Raw genomic sequence first — 22,847 nt, 5'->3', positions numbered from 1 at the left:
GCCTATCCTTTCTCCTGCCTGGCTATTGACCATTCAGTTAATAGACCATCAGGTGTTTTAGACAGGCACAGTAACACAGCTTCACAGAGTTAAACAAATGCAACATAAACAAAAGTAACACACCTTAAAAATAATGTTCTACTACAACTCCTTTTGTTTCTCTTTTATTATTTTTTATTTACATTTATTTGTTTGTTTGTTTGTGTGTGTGTATGTGTGTGTGTGAGTGCCACTGAATATGAAGATTACAGCAGCTTGAAGGAGTGGGTTCTTTCCTACCACCATGTGGGTCCTGGGGTTCAAACGTGGGTCATTAGGGCTGGTAGCAAGTGTCTTTATCTACTGAGCTATCTCTTCAGGCCCTGACTCCCTTATTTTGAGGTGAGTTGTCGGAGATCCCACACTTTAGTTGTTTTGGTTCATACCTCCACTTTACTGCATTTAATTTCCTAAAGAAGCATTATTCTGCAGCTTGTTACTCTGAGTAACAAGCTTGTTACTCTGAGTCTTACCTTGTTTCCTTTCCTAGGAAGAAGACAAGACCCCCTTACTTCCCTCCCTTAAGGGCCTCAGCCAGTACTCAGCATTCAGATCTTATTTTTTTCCCTGGAAGTCTTTTGTGAAACAGAGTCTCATTGAGTGGCTCTGGCTGGCCTAGAACTCAATTTGTAGACCAGGCTGGCTTCAAACTCACAGAGACTGTCTGACTCTGCCTCCCAATGCTGGGATTAAAGGTTGAGCCACCATACCCTGCTTGCCCAGATGTCTGTCTGTCTGTCTGTCTGTCTCTCTTTTTTTTTTTTGGTTTTTCGAGACAGGGTTTTTCCGTGTAGTTTTGGTGCCTATCCTGGATCACACTCTATAGCTCAGGCTGGCCTCGAACTCACAGACCCACCTGGCTCTGCCTCCTGAGTGCTGGAATGAAAGGCATGCACCACCACCACCCGGCCCCAGATCTCCTAATACTCCTAAATTTTCATCTAAAGTGGCTGTTTAGCAAACACACAGTAAGCACTTGGTCACACCTTTCTAGATTTTACCAACTTCCTTTGAATGTGGTTCTAATCAGAAGAAATGGACCTTGGGAGCTAAGAGGATTCCAGACAGGAAGCTGCAGGGAGAGGAAAAGATGGGGTAGGGCAACAGATACTAAGATATCAAGGACAAGAAGCAGCTAATGTGATTATCAGCAAAGAAAAAAGACAGTCTCCTTCCCTCCCTCCCTGGTCTTTCCTTCCTCCCCATCTTTCTGCCTAATTTTCCTTTCTTGACAGGATTTTTGCTCTACTGCTCAGGCTGCCAATCCTTGCCTGAACCTCTCAAGTGCTGGGATTGCAAGCCATGTGCCACTGTACCAGGCTCTTGTTCTTGTTTTCATGTTGGCTTTTTTTTAAAATGTGATACATGGTTTCACATAGCTCAGGCTGGCCTTGAACTTGCCATATAGTTGAGAATGACATTAAATCTGATCTTCTGCCTCTACTTCCCCAGTGCTGTGATTACAGGCTTGTGTTGCCATACTCATTTTTTTATCTGGTGCTAGAGATCAAACCCAGGACTTTATGTATGATAAATAAGCATACTACCAACAGAGCCAGGGCTACACAGAGAAACCCTATTTCAAAAACAACAACAAAAGGCATCTCTTAGGAGGAAAAAAAAACCTTGTTCTCATTCTTTTTTTTTTTTATTTAAATATTTTAGTTGTGTGTGTTTTCATGTTTGGTGCATTTGTGTTAGTACAATCGAGTGATTGCATGTATGTAAAGAACAACTTAAGGGAGTCAATTCTCTTCCATCTTGTTGAGAAAGGAGGCATCTGGTGGTTTCTTGTTTCTGCAAGCCAACCCACAAGCTTCTGGGTAATTCTGACCATTCCTCCCATCTCCGTGTAGGAGTGCTGATTTAGAGATGTATGCCACTATATAGGGCTTTTTTTTTTTTTTTTTTTTTTTTTTTTTTGGTTTTTTGAGACAGGGTTTCTCTGTGTAGCTTTGCGCCTTTCCTGGAACTCACTTGGCAGCCCAGGCTGGCCTCGAACTCACAGAGATCCGCCTGGCTCTGCCTCCCGAGTGCTGGGATTAAAGGCGTGCGCCACCACCGCCCGGCTTATAGGGCTTTTTTTTGAGACAGGTTCTCAACTTGAGTCCAGGCTGGCCTGGAACTTACTATGTAGTCAAGGCTGATGTTGATTTGAAGCAGTTCTCCTGCTTCTGTAGTGTTTGGGGATATGGACACGAACCTCTGTGTCCAACCCTTTTTTTATTGGTTCCTCTTTTCAACTAGCTTCCTTTCTGCTTTCATAAGTTATTTTTGTCTTCTGTTTTTGTAATGCATTGCGTTTCTTTAGGGTTGTTTACAAGAGTATCTTCCAAGTGGCTAATCTGAAAAAGAATCTTCATCAACTAGGAACTGCATATAAATTCTTGGGAAAGACCTTATGCTTAACTAGGAAAGCATTCTCGCCTAGAAACACATATACCTAATCCTTTCAACTTTTTGTGTGCTCATTGACCTTTTACATTTTATTGGAGAAACATCTATTGAAATCCTTTGTCATTTTAAAATTGGATTATCAGGCTGCAGAGATGGCTCAGTGGTTAGGAACACTGGCTGCTTTTCCACAAGACCCAGTTTAATTTCCAGTACCCACTTGGCAGCTCTCAGCCTTCTGTAACTACAGTTCCCTCTTACATCATCCATGGGTGCTGTTGCTTTTAACAACATCTCAATCATTTGATTTTACCAATAAAGACTTGGGAGCCAGATGCTGAGGTGAAAGCCTGCTAGCTCAGAAAGCCAGAGAAAGCACCTAGCCGACCCTCCTCCTCAGCCTACCTCCCGGAAGCCTCCTGCCTTCTCCTAGGCTGTCTCAAACAAGACTCTCAAACTGAATAATGTCCCTCCCTTCTCCTTCCTGTGTGTCTCTTGTCTTCCTGACTCCCTCTTACTCTCTGTGTTTTTTCTTAATCCTATGTTCACTTCCTGTCAACTGGTTGCTTGCTCCACCTCTTCACTTAGGGTTGACTTTATTTAATTTTGTTTACAATATTCAAGCAGAAAGCTCTTTGTGCTAGAGTTGAGCCACACCACAACTAGAAACAGGTTTTTCCAGTAAATAATGCAATCTTGGGTTCACAGTGTGATCAAATATCCTTGCAGCAGGGTGCCAGGCACACACATGGTACACAGGCATGTATGCACATAAAACAGCTGGATAGCGGTTGTGCACACCTTTAATCCTAGCACTCGGAAGGCAGAGGCAAGTGAATCTCTGTGAGTTCAAGGCCAGCCTGGTTTACAGAGTGAGTTCCAAGATAACCACCAGGACTGTTACACAGAAACTCTGTCTCAAAAAAAACAAAAAAAACCAAAATGTTAAAAATTGAGCTACCCTTTTTCTTGAGTTTTATGAATTCTTCAGATATTCTAGGTCCTAGAATGTAACAAGAGGCAACTTAAGAGAGAAAGGTTTATTTGATCATAGTTTGAGGGTATAGCCTATTGTGGTGGAGAAGATGTGGCAGGAGCTGCTTATATTGCGTCCACAGTCAGAGGAAAAGGGGGGTGAATGTTGGTACTCTGCTGGCTTCTTCCTTTTTACATTCAGTTTGGGGACACTTTTACCTCCTTTTATAGGATAGTGACACCCACATACAGGATGAGTTTTACCTCAACTAAGCATTGCTGGAAGCATCCTCACAGACATGACCAGAGGTGTATGTACTAGGTTATTCCAAATCCCATCAAGTTGACAGTCAAGATTAACCATTACAGTATCCTTTCAGGGTCTTATACAGGTGCTCTGCAGAGCTACATTTCTGTTTGTTAAAGACACTATACTATTTCCTTAGAATGGTGTTAATACTTTTTTAAGGCAGGGCAGCATTTGAGACAGGGCCTCATGTAGCCCAATTGGCCTGGAACTCACCATTTAACTGAGGGTGATTTTGAATGCCTTATCCTTCTTGTCTTCCTTCCCAAGTACTAAGATTACAAAGGTCTTAATGCAGCTTGACAACCAGTTGATATATGAGTTTATTTGTAAGTTGTCAGTTCTATTCTATTGATCCATGTCTGCTTTACAGCAGTACCATAACTCTTAACTATTGTAGGTTTCTGATAAAAATCTGGAAAATGTTAGCCTTCCAGTTCTTCTTTTTTTTTTTTTTTTTTTTTTTTTTTTTTTGGTTTTTCGAGACAGGGTTTCTCTGTGTAGCTTTGCGCCTCTCCTGGAACTCACTTGGTAGCCCAGGCTGGCCTCGAACTCACAGAGATCCGCCTGGCTCTGCCTCCCGAGTGCTGGGATTAAAGGCGTGCGCCACCACCGCCCGGCCCAGTTCTTCTTTTAAGATTGTTTTCACTGTTTGAAGTCCCTTAGAAGTTTGTATGGGTTTTAGGATTAGCTTTTTGTATTTGTACTGCTGCAGCTGTTGGGATTTTCATTAAGTAATGGACTTGTAGGTTTCTTTGGGAAGTACTTTCATCTCCTAATGTCCTAACAAGATATCTCTTTGTTTACTTAGGTCTTTAATTTTGTTTAGCACTGTTTTGTAGGTTTTTTTTTTTTTTAACAGTAAAAGTGTTAGGATTCCTTTGTTAAATTTATTCCTAAATAGATTTTTTTTGATGCCGTTGATAAAGAAATTCTGTCCTTCACTTCCTTTTCAGATTGCTTGTTGCTCAAACAGCTTTATTTCCTCCATGGGTTTTGCCTGTCTGATTAAATTGTTATTTTTCTTTCACAGACTTCGGACCCAGATTAGTGCTTCCTTGGAGTTTTTTTTTCCCCCTTGGTTTCCCTCACATCTTTCTTATCTATTAACATTTTTCAACATTTCTGTCTTCTCCAATCATTCAGTGAATTTCAGTTATTGAGAACATGTTTGTGTGTAGTGCTTTTCAGGGTGCCGTAAGTGATAAAATAAATGATGTGGTTTCTTCCCTAAGACAAACTTCTTTAATTGTTAGACACCTAATTATTTTGTGTTAAACTTAAAAAAAAAACCAACAACTGCAAATTAAGATACATATGGCACAGGGGCAGGAGAGATGGTCTAGAGCAGTGGTTCTCAACCTTCCTAACACTGTGACCCTTTAATACAGTTCCTCATGTTGTGGTGACCCCCAGCCATACAGTTCTCTCATTGCTACTTCACAACTGTAATTTTGCTACTGTTATGAATTGTAATGTAACTATCTGATATGCAGGATATCTGATATGGGACTCTGTGAAAGGGTCATTCATCCTCCAAAGTGGTAGAGGTCCATAGGCTGAGAACTGCTGGTCTAGTGGTTAAGAGATTTTGCTGTTCTTGCAGATCAGGATTGATTCTCAGCAGCTACATCTGATGGTTTATAACCTGTTGTCACTCTAGTTCCAGAGGTTCTGACGCCTTCTTCTGCCCTTTGCTGCTACTGTGCTCATGTGTACATTACCTCTCTACAGCACATGTATATCACACTTAATTAAAAAGAAATAAAATAGAAATAATATGGCACAGTGATTGTTTCTTTTTGAGACAAGATCTTCTTTTTTTAAGACAGGGTTTCTTTATGTAGTGCTGGCTGTTCTAGAACTCGCTCTGTAGACAAGGCTGGCTTCAGACTCACAGATCTACCTGCCTCTGCCTCCTGAGTGCTAGGGTTAAAGGTGTGTGCCACCACTGCCTAGCAAATCTTGAACAATTCTGGTCTTTTCACGTTGGCAGATCTGGGTCACTACTTTCAGCCACAGTTGTAAATACTGATTTCAAGTATTATCTCAGTTTTAGAAATGTTTAAATATGAAAAGTAGAGTCAATAAAATAGCTTCAAGTGAAGTGAATTGGGGTAATACTAAAAATAGCTACTGAATATAATGTTCTAGATGTTGTACTAGCTATATGAATTGTGAAACTTAATACGGGAATTACCTGTGTGCAAATATCAGCATTTTACAAATAAGAAAATCTCTTTTGGTAACAATATCTAATAAATGCGGGACCAAATTCAAACTCAGGCATTTGACCTTAAAACCTGGCCAATAACCATGTTAGATAAATACTAGATAAAAGTTTTGAGCTGGGTGGCGGTGGTGCACGCCTTTAATCCCAGCACTCGGGAGGCAAAGCCAGGCGGATTTCTGTAAATTCTAGGCCAGCCTGGTCTACAGAGCGAGCTCCAGGACAGGCACCAAAGCTACACAGAGAAACCCTGTCTTGAAAAACAAAACAAAACAAAAAAAACAAAAGTTTTGAAGAATGAGTAGATGCTGAGAAAGAAGATTTTTTTTTTTCTTTTTTAACATGTTTTGAAGCATAATGGGGAATGGTGAAAATGTATATGAAGTAGGAGAGCTACTAAGATAGTCTAATACTCTGTGCTTTTGTTGTTGTCAGCCTGCCTCCTCTCCTTCCTTGTTTCTGTCCCCTCCCTGCCTCCCTCCCTCCCTCCCTCCTCTCCCTCCCTCCTTCCCTTCCTCCCTCTCTCCCATGTGAAATTGCATCCAGAAACTTGTGTCCTAAGCCCCACTTTGAGCCACTCCTCAGCCTTTTCTCTGAAGTATGGTCTTGGTTATGTTGCTAGGTTGGCCTGGAACACCTGGGCTCAGTCTTCCCATTGCTGCATCTAGAATGGCTGGGATTATAGGTTCATGCTACTATGCTCAGCTTCCTTTATTCTTTTGTTGCTGTTGTTGGTTTGAGACATGTTCTATCTACATAGCTCTAGCTGTTCTAGAATTGGCTGTGTAGACAAGGCTGCCCTCAACTTACAGAGATCTACCTGCCTCTGCTGGGGTTAAAAGCACGTCATCATGCCTAGCAGCTTCCTTTATTCTTTTCCTAATTGGTTATAAAATAGGCATGAAGTGTTAATTTGCTGAGTTTATTCAATAATGTCCATAGAATATTCAACATACCTATTAATTTTAAAAACTGTTAACAACTGGCCTCGTTATGTACAGCTAAGCTCAAGGCATGTGATCATCACCACATTATAGATAATAGATGCTGTCTCTAAATCTAAAGACACTGCTTCAAGGATAATGATAAGAATAATAGTATTATTATATTAAAAGTGAGGATGGGCCAGCAGGGCAGCTCAGCAGGTAATAGTGCTTACCTTTAAGCCTGACTACCTGAGTTCAATCCTTGGGACCATGGTTGAAGAATAGAACTGACTCCTGAAAATTGTCCCTGACTTCCACAAATGTGCTGATTCATGCACTTGTGGCTTAGGCATGCCCCCCACCACTAAATAAATACATAGGACATTTTTTTAGGTTAGGTATGTTGGCACATACCTTTAATCCCAGCACTCAGGAGGCAGAGGCAGGTTGATCTCTGTGCATTTAAAACCAACGTGGTCTATTAGTGAGTTCCAGGCCAGCCAGGACTGCATAGTGAGACCTTGTCTTAAAAAAAAATAAAAATTAAAAAAAAAAAAATGAGGATGTGGGATCTTAGGAAGATTGTCACCTAACTTTTCCAAAATCTCAGTCAAATCCTGGATAAGCTAGTGTTTGAATCTGGGTCTCTCTAGCTCCTAATTTTATTCGTGATTTCTGTAGAGCATACTGACTAATAACAATGGGCAATGTGAAGAGAGTTGAACATTCTCTAAAAACAAAACATAATTGCTGTACACGTATATGTATGTGTATATATAATGTTGTTTTGTTTTGTTTGACACAGGGTTTCTCTGTGTAGCTCTGGCTGTCCTGGAACTTATTCTGTAGACCAGGCTGGTCTTGAACTCACAGAGATTCACTTGCCTCTGCCTCCCAAGTGCTGGGATTAAAGGCCTGTGCCACCGCCGCCCCAGCCCAAAGTAAATTTTTTAAAAAAGGTTATTGTTCAGTGGTAGCATATATGCCTCACATGTACAAAGTCCCTAAGTTCAATCACCAGTATTTTTGTTGTTGGTTTTTGTTTTTCAAGACAGGATTTCTCTATATAGCCCTAGCTGTCCTGGAACTTGCTCTATAGAGCAGGCTGGCTTCAAACTCACAGAGATGCACTAGCCTTTGTCTCCTGAGTGCTGGGATCAAAAGGCATGTGCCACCACCACCCAGCAATTGCCATTATTTTTTTTTAAAGGAAGAAAAAAGAAAGTCAATTGACCAAGTGTCTCTGGCTTTTTTCCACAGAGGAGGAAGCTTGATGCTGTATATTATTATATGCGCAGTTTAGCAGCTAGCAACCCTATCCTGACGGCCAAGGAGAGTCTCATGAGTTTATTTGAAGAGACTAAGCGAAAGGTAAGTAAGGATGCAGGTGGACTGGTTCTTCCCTAGAAGAATGCATTGCCCTCTGTGCCGAAGTGTTTAAGGGGATGACTAAAAGACATCCTTACATAGTCTCACTGGGCTTACCTGGTGACTTCTCAGTCAGCCCCTGTAGAGAATGGACACTGAGCCGGGCGGTGGTGGCGCACGCCTTTAATCCCAGCACTTGGGAGGCAGAGGCAGTCGGATCTCTGAAGTTCGAGGCCAGCCTGGTCTACGGAGCTAGTTTAGCTAGAGCTTCAGAGAGACCCTGTCTCAAAAAACAAAGGGAGGAAAAAAAAAAGGAAGGAAGGAAGGACACTGAAATAGATCTTTAGGAGAGCTTGCTGGGCCATTTGAGTGTCCTGTTCCACACATCTCATTCATAGAATTAATAACACCTATCAGGCAACACAGATGATGCTCTGTCACTTTGGTACTGTAGCAGTCTTTAGCTTTTATAGTCTTTAGGCAGCAAACACATGATGGGCTTTCTTGTTAGCTGACCTCGGAGAGTCTGAGCTTGTGTGTCTGTTGTACAGGCTGAACAGATGGAAAAGAAGCAGCATGAGGAACTTGAACTGAGCCCTGAGCAGTGGCGTAAAGGAAAGAAGTCTACTTTCCGGCATGTTGGGGATGACACCACTCGCCTGGAGATCTGGATTCATCCATCCCATTCTCGGTCCTCCCAGGGCACTGAGTCTGGGAAGGATTCTGAGCAGGAGAATGGTCTGGGCAGCCTGAGTCCCAGTGATGTAAGTTCCTGAGAATGATGTAGTGAGCCAGACTAGCTCAGTAAGTCTGGCTTCCCCAGGTCATACAATTCTGTACAATCTGGGGCCAAGGCATAGACAGCCCCCAGCTTTAAGACATTTGTCTGTTTATTTAAAGAAAGAGGATCTCATTCTATATATCAGGCTGGCCTGGAATTCACTATGTAGCCCAGATTGGTCTCTAACTTGTGACAGTCCTCCTGCTTCAGTCTCTCAAATGCTGGACATAGAGGGGTGAGCCCCCATGCCTAGCACCTTCTCACTTACTCTGGAGAATACTACCTACCAATTCTAGGTTCCCTAATACCTCCTTGGTTTTCACTGATCCCTTTATCTTTAGCGTGTGCTTCCCTTACTCACCACTATGTGGCACTGTAGAATTTAGTAAATGTAGAATTAGAAATTGTTTTGCTGCTTTGAGTTGGGCATCACCAATATGTGTGAGGATTTGCTGAGATTTTGTACTTAATGCTTCCTTCTTGGTTGGCCTTCTATTTAGAGTATGAACTAAAGCATCATGGGTAGGTTGGTTAGTCTGTTTTGTCACCAGCCATTTATTATTTATTTTTAGATTTGTTTATGTTATTCACGAATGTTTTGCTTGCAGTATGTCTATATACTACATGAGAGTCTGGTGCCAGAGGAGGACAGAAGATGGGGTCAGATTCCCTGGACTTGGAGTTAAAGAGATATTTGAGCCACTGTGGGTGCTGGGAACTGAACCTGGATCCTCAGCAAGAGCAGCCAGTGCTTTTAACCATTGAGCCATCTTGCTACCCCCAAGCCTTTTATGAGATAACCTCTTATGACTTAGAGTATGCCCACCACTAATGATACAGAAAATAGCATATCCCCTTGTTTTCTTTTCTTTCTGACAGGGTTTGTCTGTGTAGTTTTGGTTCCTGTCCTGGAACTCCCTCTGTAGACCAGACTGGCCTCAAACTTACAGAGATCCACTTGCCTCTGCCTCCCAAATGGTGGAATTAAAGGCGTATTAAGTGTAATGAACTTTGTTTAGAGATGTGTACCTGATTTTCTGGGAGCACAGTAGTCATTGGTCAGTTGAAGTGTGAAGAATGAATAGAGGTTAGCTAGAAGAGGAAGGAAAGGAGAATGATAAGTCTGTCCCAGGCAAATGTCTGGCTCGATATAGATTCCTGAGGTTAGGGAGAAAGAATATGGGGAAAATGCAGGAGTCTGGTTCATTGTTCAGTGAGAGGAATTCAAGTTAGTTGTAGAAGGATTTGAACCGGTAAATGATTTCAGAGATGGGAAGAAATGAATCCAAAGGTCTTGATTAGACATGGGGAGGTCAGAGAGAAGAGGGAGTCAAGAGTGGCACCTAGGTTTCTAGTTTAGAAGTTGAGGGAGTAGTGCCAGGTGGCTACACCTGTAAGCCTTGTACCTGGAGGCGGAGCAGGAAAATTTCTACAAATTTAAGGGTATCCTGAGTTACATAGTAACTATAGCATTAAACCCTCTCAAAAAACATTAATAACAAAATCCTACAATACTATTCCCCCTACACAAAATAAAACCAAGTAGATGGTGGTTTGTTTCTTATGGTAGACTATAATGGTAGACAAGGTTTTGAGACCATGCTAATGAGTTTAACTTTAGACCTGTTGCATTTGTCATTCTGTGGGAGGGACATCGAAGTAAAGATATTCAGATGATAACAGGTGACTGAAGATGAGGGGAGTGGTTTGGATCAAAGTATTTCTTCTTTTGGGGGCTGGAGATGGAACCCAGACTTGTGTGCTTGCTAGCCAAACACTTTCTATTTTTGAACTGTATTCCTAGCCCCCGAAAAGACTAGTTTTGAAGGCATCTTGCTAGATAATAATGATACAATGAGAGCTGACTCATTTGCTCCAGAACAAGAACAGAATGAGAGTTGGTATGATGGCGCAGTGGGTAAAGGTGCCTGGAGCCAAATCTTGTAACCTGAGTTTGAGTCCTGGGACCGACATGGTGGAAGGAGAGAACTGACTTTCACTAATTGTCCTCTGACCTCCACATATGTGCCATGGTACACACATACCACACACAAAGTAAATACAATGTAGAAAAAGATTTTAAAAACAGAATGAAGGCTGAGGAGATGGCTTCGTGGTCAAAGCACTTGCTGTACAAGTGTTAGGACTAGAATTGGAGTACCCATAATTCAGGGAAATGCCAGGTGCACATGTCAGCCCACCTGCACTTCAGCCTTGGAAGGTGGAGTCTTGAGAAATCCAGAACAAGCTGGCTAGCAAGACTAGTTATATTGACAGGTTCTGGGTTTGGTTTGAGAGACTCTACTTCATTGAATAAGGTAAAAGAACAGTTGAAGATGATTCCAGACACCAGCATCACAAGAACATACACCCACTTGCAAGCATGCATACACATATATATACTACATACACACACGTGAAAATAGAAAAAGAAAAAAGAACTGGAATGATAAATAAGTTGAAGAACTGAAAAAGATCCTTAACAATCTGAGAAGGGCACAAGACCTGGAGGACAGGTGAAGGCATTAGCCGGGCAAGAGGGCAAAGAATCCTCCTTATAACTAGGGAGAGGGGTACACTGTGGTTTACCTGGGAATATAGGTAAACATGCAGCGTTTGTAGGTGCACACAAGGGAAGGGCCTTTCTGTTTATTCTTCAAGTTGAAAACATGGTTTTCTAATAAGAACCGGTTACAAATGGTAGGATGGGAGAACATCTCAGGTTTTGTTGTTGTTCTTGTTGGAGATGGTCTCCTGTAGCCCAGGCTGGACTTGAACTCAGTATGTAGCTGAGAATGACCCTGAACTCTTGACCTTCCTGCTTCCACCTCCTTGGTGGAACACCATCTCTGATGTTCGTTTGTTTTATTGTTTTTTTGAAACAGCATTTCATACTGTAGCCCACTGGCCTCTGACTCATGACAATCCTCCTGCCTCTGCCTTTTGGGTAATAGATGACAGGTATGAGCTACTGTGTACAACTGTTACTGGTTTAATTTAAAATTTCCATTTATCTTCCTGTTTCCTTTCAGTTTTTTAGTTGTTTTGTGGACGACTTGGAAAGTAGTAATTGATCAATGGAACTACCAACTTCCTATACCATGGGGCTCCCTGTTAATGTGTGTTCTAGCACTGTGTTTGGTTCCTGCTCTTAGATCCCTCATTGCTGCTTTTGCTGTTTGGATATTGCAGCCCAGACTGAAGGCCTTTTTAACTAACAAATGCATTGTCTTTTTGGATAGGACTATGCTGTTTAACTTTTTATTTTACTTATTATTGTGTATATATGTATCTGCCTGGTATGTGGGCCCACATTCCATGGCCCTCAAATGACAGGACAAATTTGTGGAGTCAGTTCTCTCCTTCCACCCACCCTTAGGTGGGTTCCAGGGATCAAACTCAGGTGGTCAGGCTTGCACAGCAAGTGCCTTTCCTCACTGAAACTTTGGTTTTACAATGTATGTTTCAGGGAATAAATTTCAGCAGGTGAGCTGTCGTCACTGATTCCATGACTTCATTATTTTTGTGTGTGTACTCTTGTGAGGTGTATTATGTGTGCGCGTGCATGCGTGCACTTAAGTATACCCTGAAGCCCAAGGAGGATGTCAGGTGTCTTTGTAGCACACCTTTTTCCGTAGGTAGGGTCTCTTGCTGAACCTGGAGCTCATGTTATTCATCGAGGCTGATGGCTCCAGGAAGTCTCCTATCTCTGCCCTCTCAGTGCTAGGGTTCTAGGCATATCTGGGATCACACCCAACTTTTACATGGTTTTCATACTTGCACAGCAAGTGCTTTTAACCACTGAATCATCTTCCTGCCCGTTTTTAAATTTTTTTTTTTTTTACACTTACTTAGAGTGTGTGCACATGTGCCATGTTGCGTGTGTGGTCGGAAGAGCATCAGTTCTCTCCTTATCATGTAAAGCCTGGGACTGAATTCTGGTTGTAAGGCTTGGTGGCAAGCAAGCATTTACACACTGAATCGTCTCACTTGCCCTAATTTTATTTAGTTTTCATGTGTGTGCACTCATGCCATGGTTAGCTTGTGGAAGTCGTAGGTCACCTTCTAAGAGGTGGTTCTCAACTTCTACTTTGTTGAGACAGTCTCTCACAGTATTAGTGCCAGGATTACAGATGTACACCACATAGACTTACGTCTTTTTTTCTTACATTTATTTATTTGTGTGTGTTCACTTGTAAACACCAGGTCAGAGAGCAACCTGCATGAGTCAGTTCTCTTTTTCCTCTATGTAGGTTCCAGGGATTGAACTCCTGTTGTCAGGCTTGGCAGCAAGCACTGTACCCACTGAACCATCTTGCTAGCCCAACCTTGAACTTATGATCCTCCTGTTTCTACCTCCCAAGTGCTGGTATTACAGGCTATTGGTGTGGGCCACCCCATCTAGGTTTTAAATAGTGCTTGGGATCATACTTGGAGCCTTGTACATTCTAGGCAAGCATTCTCCCAAACTAAGCTATACTCCCAGCCTTTTTTTTGTTTGTTTGTTTTTGTTTTTTGAGACAGGGTTTCTCTGTGTAGTTTTGGTGCCTGTCCTGGATCTCACTCTGTAGACCAGGCTGGCCTCGAACTCACAGAGATCCACCTGGCTCTGCCTCCCGAGTGCTGGGATTTAAGGAGATGCTCCCAGCCTTTTGTTTTTGTTCTTAGAGTGTCATAGCTTTAGGCTGACCTTGAACTCCTATGTACCTGAGGATGATCTTGAACTCTTTGCTTCCTGAGTTGCTGACCTTATAATTATCCACCACCATGCCCAGCTCTGTTAATTATATTAATGGTGTGTGTGTTGTTGGGATTCAACCCAGGGCCTTGAATGTGGTAGAGAAATATTCTGCTGCTAAGCTATATTCCCAATCCCAATTATTTGAATTATTCAAATATATGAATATATTCCAAAGTAAAAATTCCAAGTAGTTGTAAGTATATATAGAGTAAAATGTGACAATTTGTTCTCTAAACTACTTGTGTAGCTATTTTGTGTTTTTAGCCTATATATCATCATGAGTAAAAATTCTTTAATTAAAAAAAAATACATCTTTGAGTTTTGGATTTTCTTTCTAGACTACTAGCACTTTTGAGGAAGAAGCTTATACTTTTGAAGTCATTTTTATCTACTGTGGAAACCACATGGCTGTTTCTGCCTCAGTCTCAGGCCCTAGTCAGCTTCTGTGGTGTTTTATTTATTTTTTTCCTTTCTTGCAGTAGGTTCCAAAATCTTAGCTTGCTTTTTCTGCTCATAGTGGCACACAGCTTCATAATTAGTTATTGAGTGTAGAGATAGTAAAACAACTAACTGATTTGAACCTTAGAAGCATGGTCATGGGGGAGACAGAAACCTAAATTTTGTCAGGTGCTGTGCAATGGTGTTTCTCTCAGATGGACCACAAAAACAATGGTGGTCCCTCAGTGGTACCCGTTTCCTAATGCCTGCCTTCTGGTCCTCCCTAGTGAGGGTGCTCTCTGAGTTTGTGTAAGACTCCATAATGGTTGTACAGTGATGACGTCGCCTAACAGTGCTTTTCTTAGACTGTATGCCCACGTTGAACAGTCTCGACTGGGTGATTACAGTGCAGTGTGCAAGTGTTGTGACAGAGGTCAGCCTGCGAGGCTCCAGGAGCGTGCAGCCAGTGTCCCTACTCTGGGCATGCGCAGGGAGGGTAAAGTGCACTGTTGGGGCATTTCTGCACTGCAGTGAGAGCTTGAAAGCATGGGCCCAGGGAACTCGAGTACTTAGAGTATGGCTGGAGATCAGATGTGAGAGGAGTTCTTGCCAGAGGTGCAGCTATCTTTTACCGCTTCCTTCCTTTTCTGCATTGAGTCATTACCGAGTACTGCTTCATCTGTCGTGAACATACTGGAATTCATGACCCTCTGCCTTCTCACTGCTGCCGCCCTGTGCCGTCGTGTACTGTCTCCCACACTTGTAATTCTTCACAGAATTTATTTATTATTATTGAAGTTTTGAGACAACTCTTTGTAGTCTGGCTGTTATGGAACTCACTGTGTAAACCAAGCTGCCCTGGAACTCACAGAAATCTTCCGTCCTCTGCCTTTTGAGAGCTGGGATTAAAGGCATGAATGAACCACCATGCAGATCTTACCTTTTAAGATGTACTCCTAAGGGGGCTGGAGAGATGGCTCAGAGGTTCAAGAGCACTGACTGCTCTTCCAGAGGTCCTGAGTTCAATTCCCAGCAACCACATGGTGACTCACAACCATCCGTAATGAGATCTAGTGCCCTCTTCTGGCCTGCAGACATAACACTGTATACATAATAAATAAATAAATCTTTAAAAAAAAAAAAAAAAAAAAGATGTACCCCTAAATGAGCTTCCAAAAATACTCTAAAAATTTTTTTTCCCAAATACACATTTCTGGTGATTTTATTTTCTTCTTGAAAGTCTTCATGCGCATGTGGAAGTCGAGTTGACACTGGGTGTCTTCAGTTACTCTCCACCTTCTTTGTTGAAACAAGAGTCTTTCACTGAACCTAGAGCTCACCTGATCATCTAGTCTGGCCGGCCAATGAGTCCCAGGGACCTGCCTGTCTCCACTTTCCTGATGCTGGGATTATAGGCATGTCCCACTGTCCCCAGCTTTTATATGGGCTCGGGGGACCCAGACTCAGGTCCTCATGCTTTTGTGGCAGGCATTTTTCCTCCTGAGCCATCTCCATAGCTTGTCTTTGAAGTCTTTAGTTTGTCTTTGAATCAAGTCTCAAAGTCTTGCAGTCTTTTGGGCCCATCAGCATCTGACCCCGCCTACTTCCACCCTTGTATCTCGTCCCTTTGTTCCAGTCCACCAGTCTTCTTGAAAGGTCACGATACGGTATCAAAGTCTTCTCCCAGCACCTCCTGGTGATACTCTTTCTCTGACACAGTGTACTTCTCACTAGTTTTGCCAGTCTCAGCCCCATTCTTGTTATCTGTGAAGTCTCAGCCTAGAGTTCTACTCCCCTGCACCCCAAGGGAATATTTCTCTAATACCCAAGATTAGCTATTTCTCATTGTGAGTGTATGATGTGTGCATGCCGGCGTGGGGGCTTGAGGTCAATGTCAGGTCAAGTGTCTTTTCTCTGTCTCCTTCTGTCCCTAACCCTAGGTAAAGTTATATACGAGTACATATTCTGCCTTGCCTGGGTGCTGGGATCTGAACTCAGGTCCTCGTAATAGCACAGTAAACACTTAAATCTACTGAGCTAGCTAAATCCCTAGCTAAATCCCCCAGCTCCCTAATCCTCATTCGTGTTGTTACTTTTCTAATTAGTGAAGTAGGTGGCACATGCTTTTAATTCCAGCATGTGGGAGGCAGAGATAGGAGAATCTGTGAGTTTGAGGCCAGCCTGTTCTGTATAGTTCCAATACAGTCAGAGTTACCTAGTGAGACACTCTCAAAAAATAAAACAAAACAAAAAATAATGATAATAGGTGTAGGTTTGGATGTTACTGTTTACTGTTTCCAAGACCTGTCCCTTGCTGGATTGAAGACTCTATAAGAGTCCAGTCAGTTTGCTGGGTCTGCAGTGCCTGTATGTAACGACCCTAAGTAAGTCTCAGTAGATCTCGGGTATCCGAGGGAAGAATGAAGAGAGAAGGCAGCAGGGACCAGAGCTTGTAAGTATTGAGATTTGGAAGTCAAGTACTGAGGGGATCTGGGGAGACTTAATCAGGTCCATGTAATGACCAAAGTAACCTTCCAGTGGAACAAGCATTTGTTTTTCAAAAAATAAACGTTTATTCATTAATAATACTGATAACCTCATTAAATGTTTAATGAAAGTTCTTTTTATTAAAAAAATAGCATGCAAACAAACAAAAAAAACCTCAAAAGATAAACCATTCCCCCATACTGAGAAAAATGGCCTTTTCTTTGCATTTTTAAGGTAGGCTAGTAGAATAGAGCTGGATTCTTCTACTCCTAATTCAGTATCACAAGGTGTTTTGGTTTAAATCTCATGAAGGGGTTTGTACTGGAAAAGAAAGAAAGGAAGAAAAAGAAAATTGAGCCACACCTGTAGTCCCAGCACTCTTGAGTTTAAGTCCAGCCTGATCTACACAGAGCATAGCCATGGCTACACACAGAAACTCTGTCTCTAAAAACCAAAAAGAGGAAAAAAATACTTTTTTTTCTTGTTTTTTTGAGACAGGGTTTCTCTGTGTAACCGTGGCTGTCCTGGAACTCACTTTGTAGACTAGGCTGGCCTTGAACTTAGAGATCTGCCTGACTCTGCCTCCCAAAGTGCTGGGATTAAAGGAATGCATCACCGCTGCCCGGCTTATTTTATTATTTTTATTAGCATGTTATACATAATAATGGGTTTCATGATGACTTTTTCATATATGCATATGTTTGTTCATGTTTCCCTCTATAACCCTTTTATCCCCTCCTCTGCTCCTCTTCTTCCCAGTCTCCCTTCCATTGTCTTTTCTTTCCTGCCTTCCTGCCCACCTTCATCCCTTCGTTGCGTCCTCGACACTGAGTTTTTATTAGGAATTGCTTGCAGGAATATGGATGAGGGGTTATTTATAGGAGCATGGATACCTTACCAGTGGCTAGATCTGTGATGAAAATGTAAATGTCTCTTCTCCTGGCATCCATTAACTGTGATTATAGCCTCAGGGAGGGATGTGGCTTCCAGTTCCCTCCCCAGTCCATGGCAGAATGTTAACCAAACCATTCTTTGCAGTGTGTTGATAGCTAGAGCTGCTCAGAGTTCAAGAGTGCAATTCCTTGTCCTTTGAACATCACCTTGTGCCTCTCTCTTGGGTTCTTTAATTTCTTTCTGCCTTCCTGTTGAGCTGTTCTCTGAGCCCTGGAGAGGATGATATAGATGTCCTGTTAGAGCTCAGCTTTCACATTTATTCTCAGCACTTGATCAGTTATATGTTTCTGCAATAACCTGCTACAAACACAAACCTCTGACTAAAGCTGACAGTAGCACTGAGCTATGGGCACAAACATTTGTTGTTGTTTATCCCTAAGACAATGTTTCCCTGTGTAGCCCTGGCTGTCCTGGAGCTTGCTCTGTAGACCAGGCTGGCCTCGAACTCAGAGATCTGCCTGCTTCTGCCTCCTGAGTGCTGGGACTAAAGGTATGTGCCACCACCTCCACCCCCAACACAAACAAGATATTTTCAAGGCAGTTTGACTGGCATATTGTGTCCACTTAACAAAACACATCAGTAACTTCTCCACTAGGGACTATCAACTCCTTAGCGAGAGGCTTTTGAACAGGTTCATAATACCATATGTGCATTCCCTCCTGTGGAGTGGACATCACATCCTGTTGGAAAATGATTGACTGTCTTCATAACAGACTTGCCACTGCTTCACCAGCAGACTCATTTGATAGTGTAGCACAAAGGGTCTACATCTGAGCAATACTGTTGATGACAGCTCTCCTTCAGTAACCTGCATATCACCCTCTGGTACTGAGTGCCAGCCAGCAGTATTTGTAGGGTTTGGGGTTTTTTTTTTTTTTTTGAAGATACGTAGGTTTATGTGTCTGTGTGTGCGTGTGCAGGTGCATGTGGAGGCCAGAAATTACCAAGTTTCCCTGAAACTGGTATTACAGACAGTTGTGAGTTACCTGAAGAGTGTGCCATGATCTGAACTCAAGACCTCTGGAAGAGCAGCAAATACTCTTAACCTCTGAGCCATCTCTCTCTCTAGTCTTGCAGTATTTGTTTTTTTAAAGGAAATATTTTGTATTGAAGAAGTTATGTTAATTCATCCCTAAGTCAAATAAAAATGCATACATAGTTTGTAGTAAAAATCACTTACATTCCTACCTCAATAGACAGCACTGTGAAGTATTTGGTAGATATAACTTTAGATCTTTTTCTAATAGTCTATAAGTTGTACATGTAAACACGTGCTTTCAGAATCATGAAATAGCAGTGTGTGTGTGTGTGTGTGTGTGTGTGTGTGTAACTGTCAGTTGAACCCTGGGCATCATGTATGATAGGCATTGCTACCTGCCCTAGTCCTGAAATACATTATTTTTTTTTTTTTTTAAAGATTTATTTATTATGTATACAGTGTTCTGCTTGCATGAATCCCTGCAGGCCAGAAGAGGGCACTAGATCTCATTACAGATGGCTGTGAGTCACCATGTGGTTGCTGGGAATTGAACTCAGGACCTCTGGAAGAGCAGCCAGTGCTCTTAACCGCTGAGCCATCTCTCCAGTCCCCTGAAATACATTATTTAACAAAACTAATCTATATATAATAATCTGCTTTTTAGAATTATCAATTAGACATATGGTCAGTTCTGCTGTAATGCAACACAAACATTCCTGAAAATCACTATGCTGTATAAAGTTGTGCAATAAAAACCACAAGGCTAGCTGGGCAGTGGTGGTGTACGCCTTTAATCCCAGCATTCGGGAGGCAGAGGCAGGTGGATCTCTGTGAGTTCGAGACCAGCCTGGGCTACAGAGTGAGTTCCAGGACAGGCTCCAACGCTACACAGAGAAACCCTGTCTTGAAAAAACAAACAAACAAACCCAAAAAACAAAACACAAGGCTATGGGGAAATGGAGTTGGGGGCCCAACATTTGATTTACTCAGTGATATACTGAAGAAAAAAGAGACAAGACCCTAATTAAAAGCAGCTATTCAATTTTCTATGTGTTAAACACTTAATAAATATGTAAATAATACATTAAGTAATGTAAAAAGAAAGTTTCCTCGTGGTAGTGAGCTTCTGGAGGGTTTTGTGAAATCAGAAGGGCAGATGTTGAACAGACATGTATAGGTGTGGCTTTCAGCGAGGTGGTCAGGTGTGGAATGGAGGAGGTGGGCACGCTTGTAGTCTGTGTGCGTGTTTTATGTGTACTTGCGCAGCTTTGTTTACCGGGAGAAAATTTCTAGTGTCCCAGTCGAGCCTGTGCTGGCCTTGAACTCTTGATCTTCCCTTTCTTTTTTTTTTTTTTGGTTTTTCGAGACAGGGTTTCTCTGTGTAGCTTTGCGCCTCTCCTGGGACTCACTTGGTAGCCCAGGCTGGCCTCGAACTCACAGAGATCCGCCTGGCTCTGCCTCCCGAGTGCTGGGATTAAAGGCGTGCGCCACCACCGCCTGGCTGATCTTCCCTTTCTTATGAGTGTTGAGAATAGAGGCATGTGCTTACCTGTGTTTCTTGTGAGCAGAATCACACATAAGCAAGCACAAAATGTATGTTGATGGTCAAAGTGTTCCTCAGTACACTTGATCATGATGAAACAAATTCCTCTTTTTCTCATCTTTTGTTCTTGTTGTGTTGTGTTTTGTGGTGCTGAATCTAACGTAGGATCTCATGTTAGGCAAGCTCTCTACCACTGAGCTGTGTCCTGTGTTCCTTTTTTTTTTTTTTTTAAAGATTTATTTATTTATTAAGTATACAGTGTTCTGCTTGAATGCCAGAAGAGGGCACCAGATCTCATTACAGATGGTTGTGAGCCACCACGTGGTTGCTGGGAATTGAACTCAGGACCTCTGGAAGAGCAGCCAGTGCTCTTGACCTCTGAGCCGTCGTCTCTCCAGCCCCCCCATTTCATTTTTTGACATGAGTGTTGTACAGAACTGTCTGCACTCGTTATCTTCTCTGCGTGCTTCTTTCTTCGTGTGTTCTGTATATTTTATTTACAAACATATGTCGTGTATTTTCTCTTTGTTTTTTAAGACGTCTCTGTAGCCCTGGGCTGTCCTAGAATTTGCTTTGTAGACTAGGCTAACCTGAAGTTCACATAGATCTGCTTTCTCTGCCTCCCTAGTGATGGAATTAAATTCTTACACCACCATGCCCCACCATATGTCATGTATTTAACTTATATAACTTAAATTTTTTTTGTGCATTGCGTGTTCATATTAGCTGTTCAGTTTTGAGTATTAGCAGCCCTACTAGAATATTCTCCTTTAGCTATTCCTAGAGTTTCTATCATAAACGACTAGAAATTGGGCACATGAATAAACAGGACGTTTAATTTAATGTAGTTATTAGTAATGATAAAATGTTCCAACTAGTTTGTTCTCAATCTGCCAGGTGTGGGCTTTGGATGGCTCTTCTCTGAGTGGTTGTGGGAGGGTTAGCTTGTGCGTTGTTGGTTTTAAGTCTTGAGATGTTTGGATTGAACATCCAGCTTGGAACACCTGCCAACGCAAGTGGCATCCTATTGAGAGTCCTGTTTAGAATCCTCCTGCTGACAAAGCTGTTCAGAGTCATTATTGAGAGAGTGCTGGGCATTCATGGTGGCTCTTCCTTAGCTATGTTTCAGACGACAGGAGAACTTATTATCTGAATATAGGATTGTTGCTGTCAGTGAATTAATCAAGGATATTAAATTACAGCACCAGTAGTAATTTTCACACTTAAAGGCAAAGGTGGTAATGGAACTGCTTAGGACTAAAAAAAAAAACAAAAACAAAAACAAAAAAACAAAAAACCCTTTTCAGGTTTATTTCTTTAAATTTAAAATTTTTTATGTGTATGAATGTTTTGCCTATATGTATGTATGTATGCCACGTACATTTCCAGTGCCTAAGGAAGTCAGAAGAGGGACAGTGTAAACATTCGGGAATGGTAGGATGAGGCTGAACCTTCCCCTAGAGCCTGTTCTCAATTGGTGCTGTGGTATTGTGGGAGGAAGTCAGTGGGCTGATGTGTTAGTTTTTGTCACTGTGAAAAATATCTGAGAGAATTTAAAGGGAGGAAAGATTTCTTGGTCACGGTTTTAGAGGTTTCAACTTACGGTTGTCTGGAATCATTGCTCTGGGCTGAGGCAAGGCAAGAGGATCATGGTTGCCAGAGCGTGCAGCAGAGGCTGCTCTCACCTCATGGTGGCCAGGATGCAGAGAGAAGGATGCCTGTGTTAGCTGGTTCCTCTTCCTCTATGTTTTGTCTGTGTAATGGTGCTGTCTACTCAGGGCAATTTCCCCTGCTTAGCTTATTCTCTGTGGAAATAATCATCCATATGTGTACATGCCCATGTGTGCTACACACAGAGAAATGTGCTTTAGTCATCTAAGCACCTTGGCATCTCTCAGTCTAGTCAGATCAACCATCATAGCTGTTTGTAGAAGTAACTGTCTTATTAAATAAGAAACACAGAGCCAATGCAAAGATGAAAGCCCAAGAGGTCAGAGCTAAGAGCCTTACCCTTCACTCTGCAGCTATCCTCTTCAGCCAAGAGACCCACTTCCTGTGTGTGTGTCTTTATATAGACTTTCTGTTCTGCCTTCTCATTGGTTGTAAACCCAACCACATGACTGCCTCGTCACTGCCCATCTGTACAGACCTCCAGGTCTTCTGTGGTTGGTATTGAGATTAAAGGCGTCTGTCTCCATGCTGGCTGTATCCTTGAACACCCAGAGATCCGCCTGGCTCTGCCTCCCAAGAGCTAGGATTGAAGGCATGCGCCACCAACGCCCGGCTCTGCTATGGCAACGCCCAGGCAACTCTATTTATTAACATACAAATAAAATCACATTTCAGTACAAATAAAATATCACCATAGCTGGTCTCCCTAATGTTTCCAGATTCTGGAAATGATGTTTCTCAAATTTCTTGCTTACTTGTCATTTCTGCGTTGTTGATTCCTTAACCTTTTAAATTACCTTAATTAAATTTTATGGCTTCTGTAGTTCATATAATGCAGTTGAAGTGATGCAGAGATTAGTATGACCCCTGTTTAAAGATACTAAAATCATGACGTGTTACATATTTTTAATATAGTAGTTTTTAAGTCCCAGAATTTCATGCATGTCTATAACATATTTTGATTATATTCTTCCTCTACTCTTCCCCTCCTTAAGTTCTCCTAGGGTTCTCTC

General features: G+C 42.1%; 1 protein-coding gene across 3 annotated transcripts in view; it reads left to right on the top strand.

The window, feature by feature from the left end:
- Positions 1–22,847, top strand: part of Smg6 (SMG6 nonsense mediated mRNA decay factor) — a 246,261-nt gene that overhangs the window by 12,753 nt on the left and 210,661 nt on the right. For all 3 annotated transcript variants that reach the window (XM_052756057.1, XM_052756058.1, XM_052756056.1), the window contains exons 7-8: positions 8,132–8,242; positions 8,791–9,003. In XM_052756057.1, the coding sequence (XP_052612017.1) occupies positions 8,132–8,242; positions 8,791–9,003 (324 nt within the window). The remainder of the gene's footprint in view (positions 1–8,131; positions 8,243–8,790; positions 9,004–22,847) is intronic.

The sequence above is a fragment of the Peromyscus californicus genome, unplaced genomic scaffold, assembly GCF_007827085.1.
Source record: "Peromyscus californicus insignis strain IS unplaced genomic scaffold, ASM782708v3 Scaffold_3__1_contigs__length_106647218, whole genome shotgun sequence".
Taxonomy (NCBI): Eukaryota; Metazoa; Chordata; class Mammalia; order Rodentia; family Cricetidae; genus Peromyscus; species Peromyscus californicus.
The sequence above is the reverse complement of the archived record's forward strand: the minus strand, read 5'-3'. Positions and strand labels throughout refer to the sequence as shown.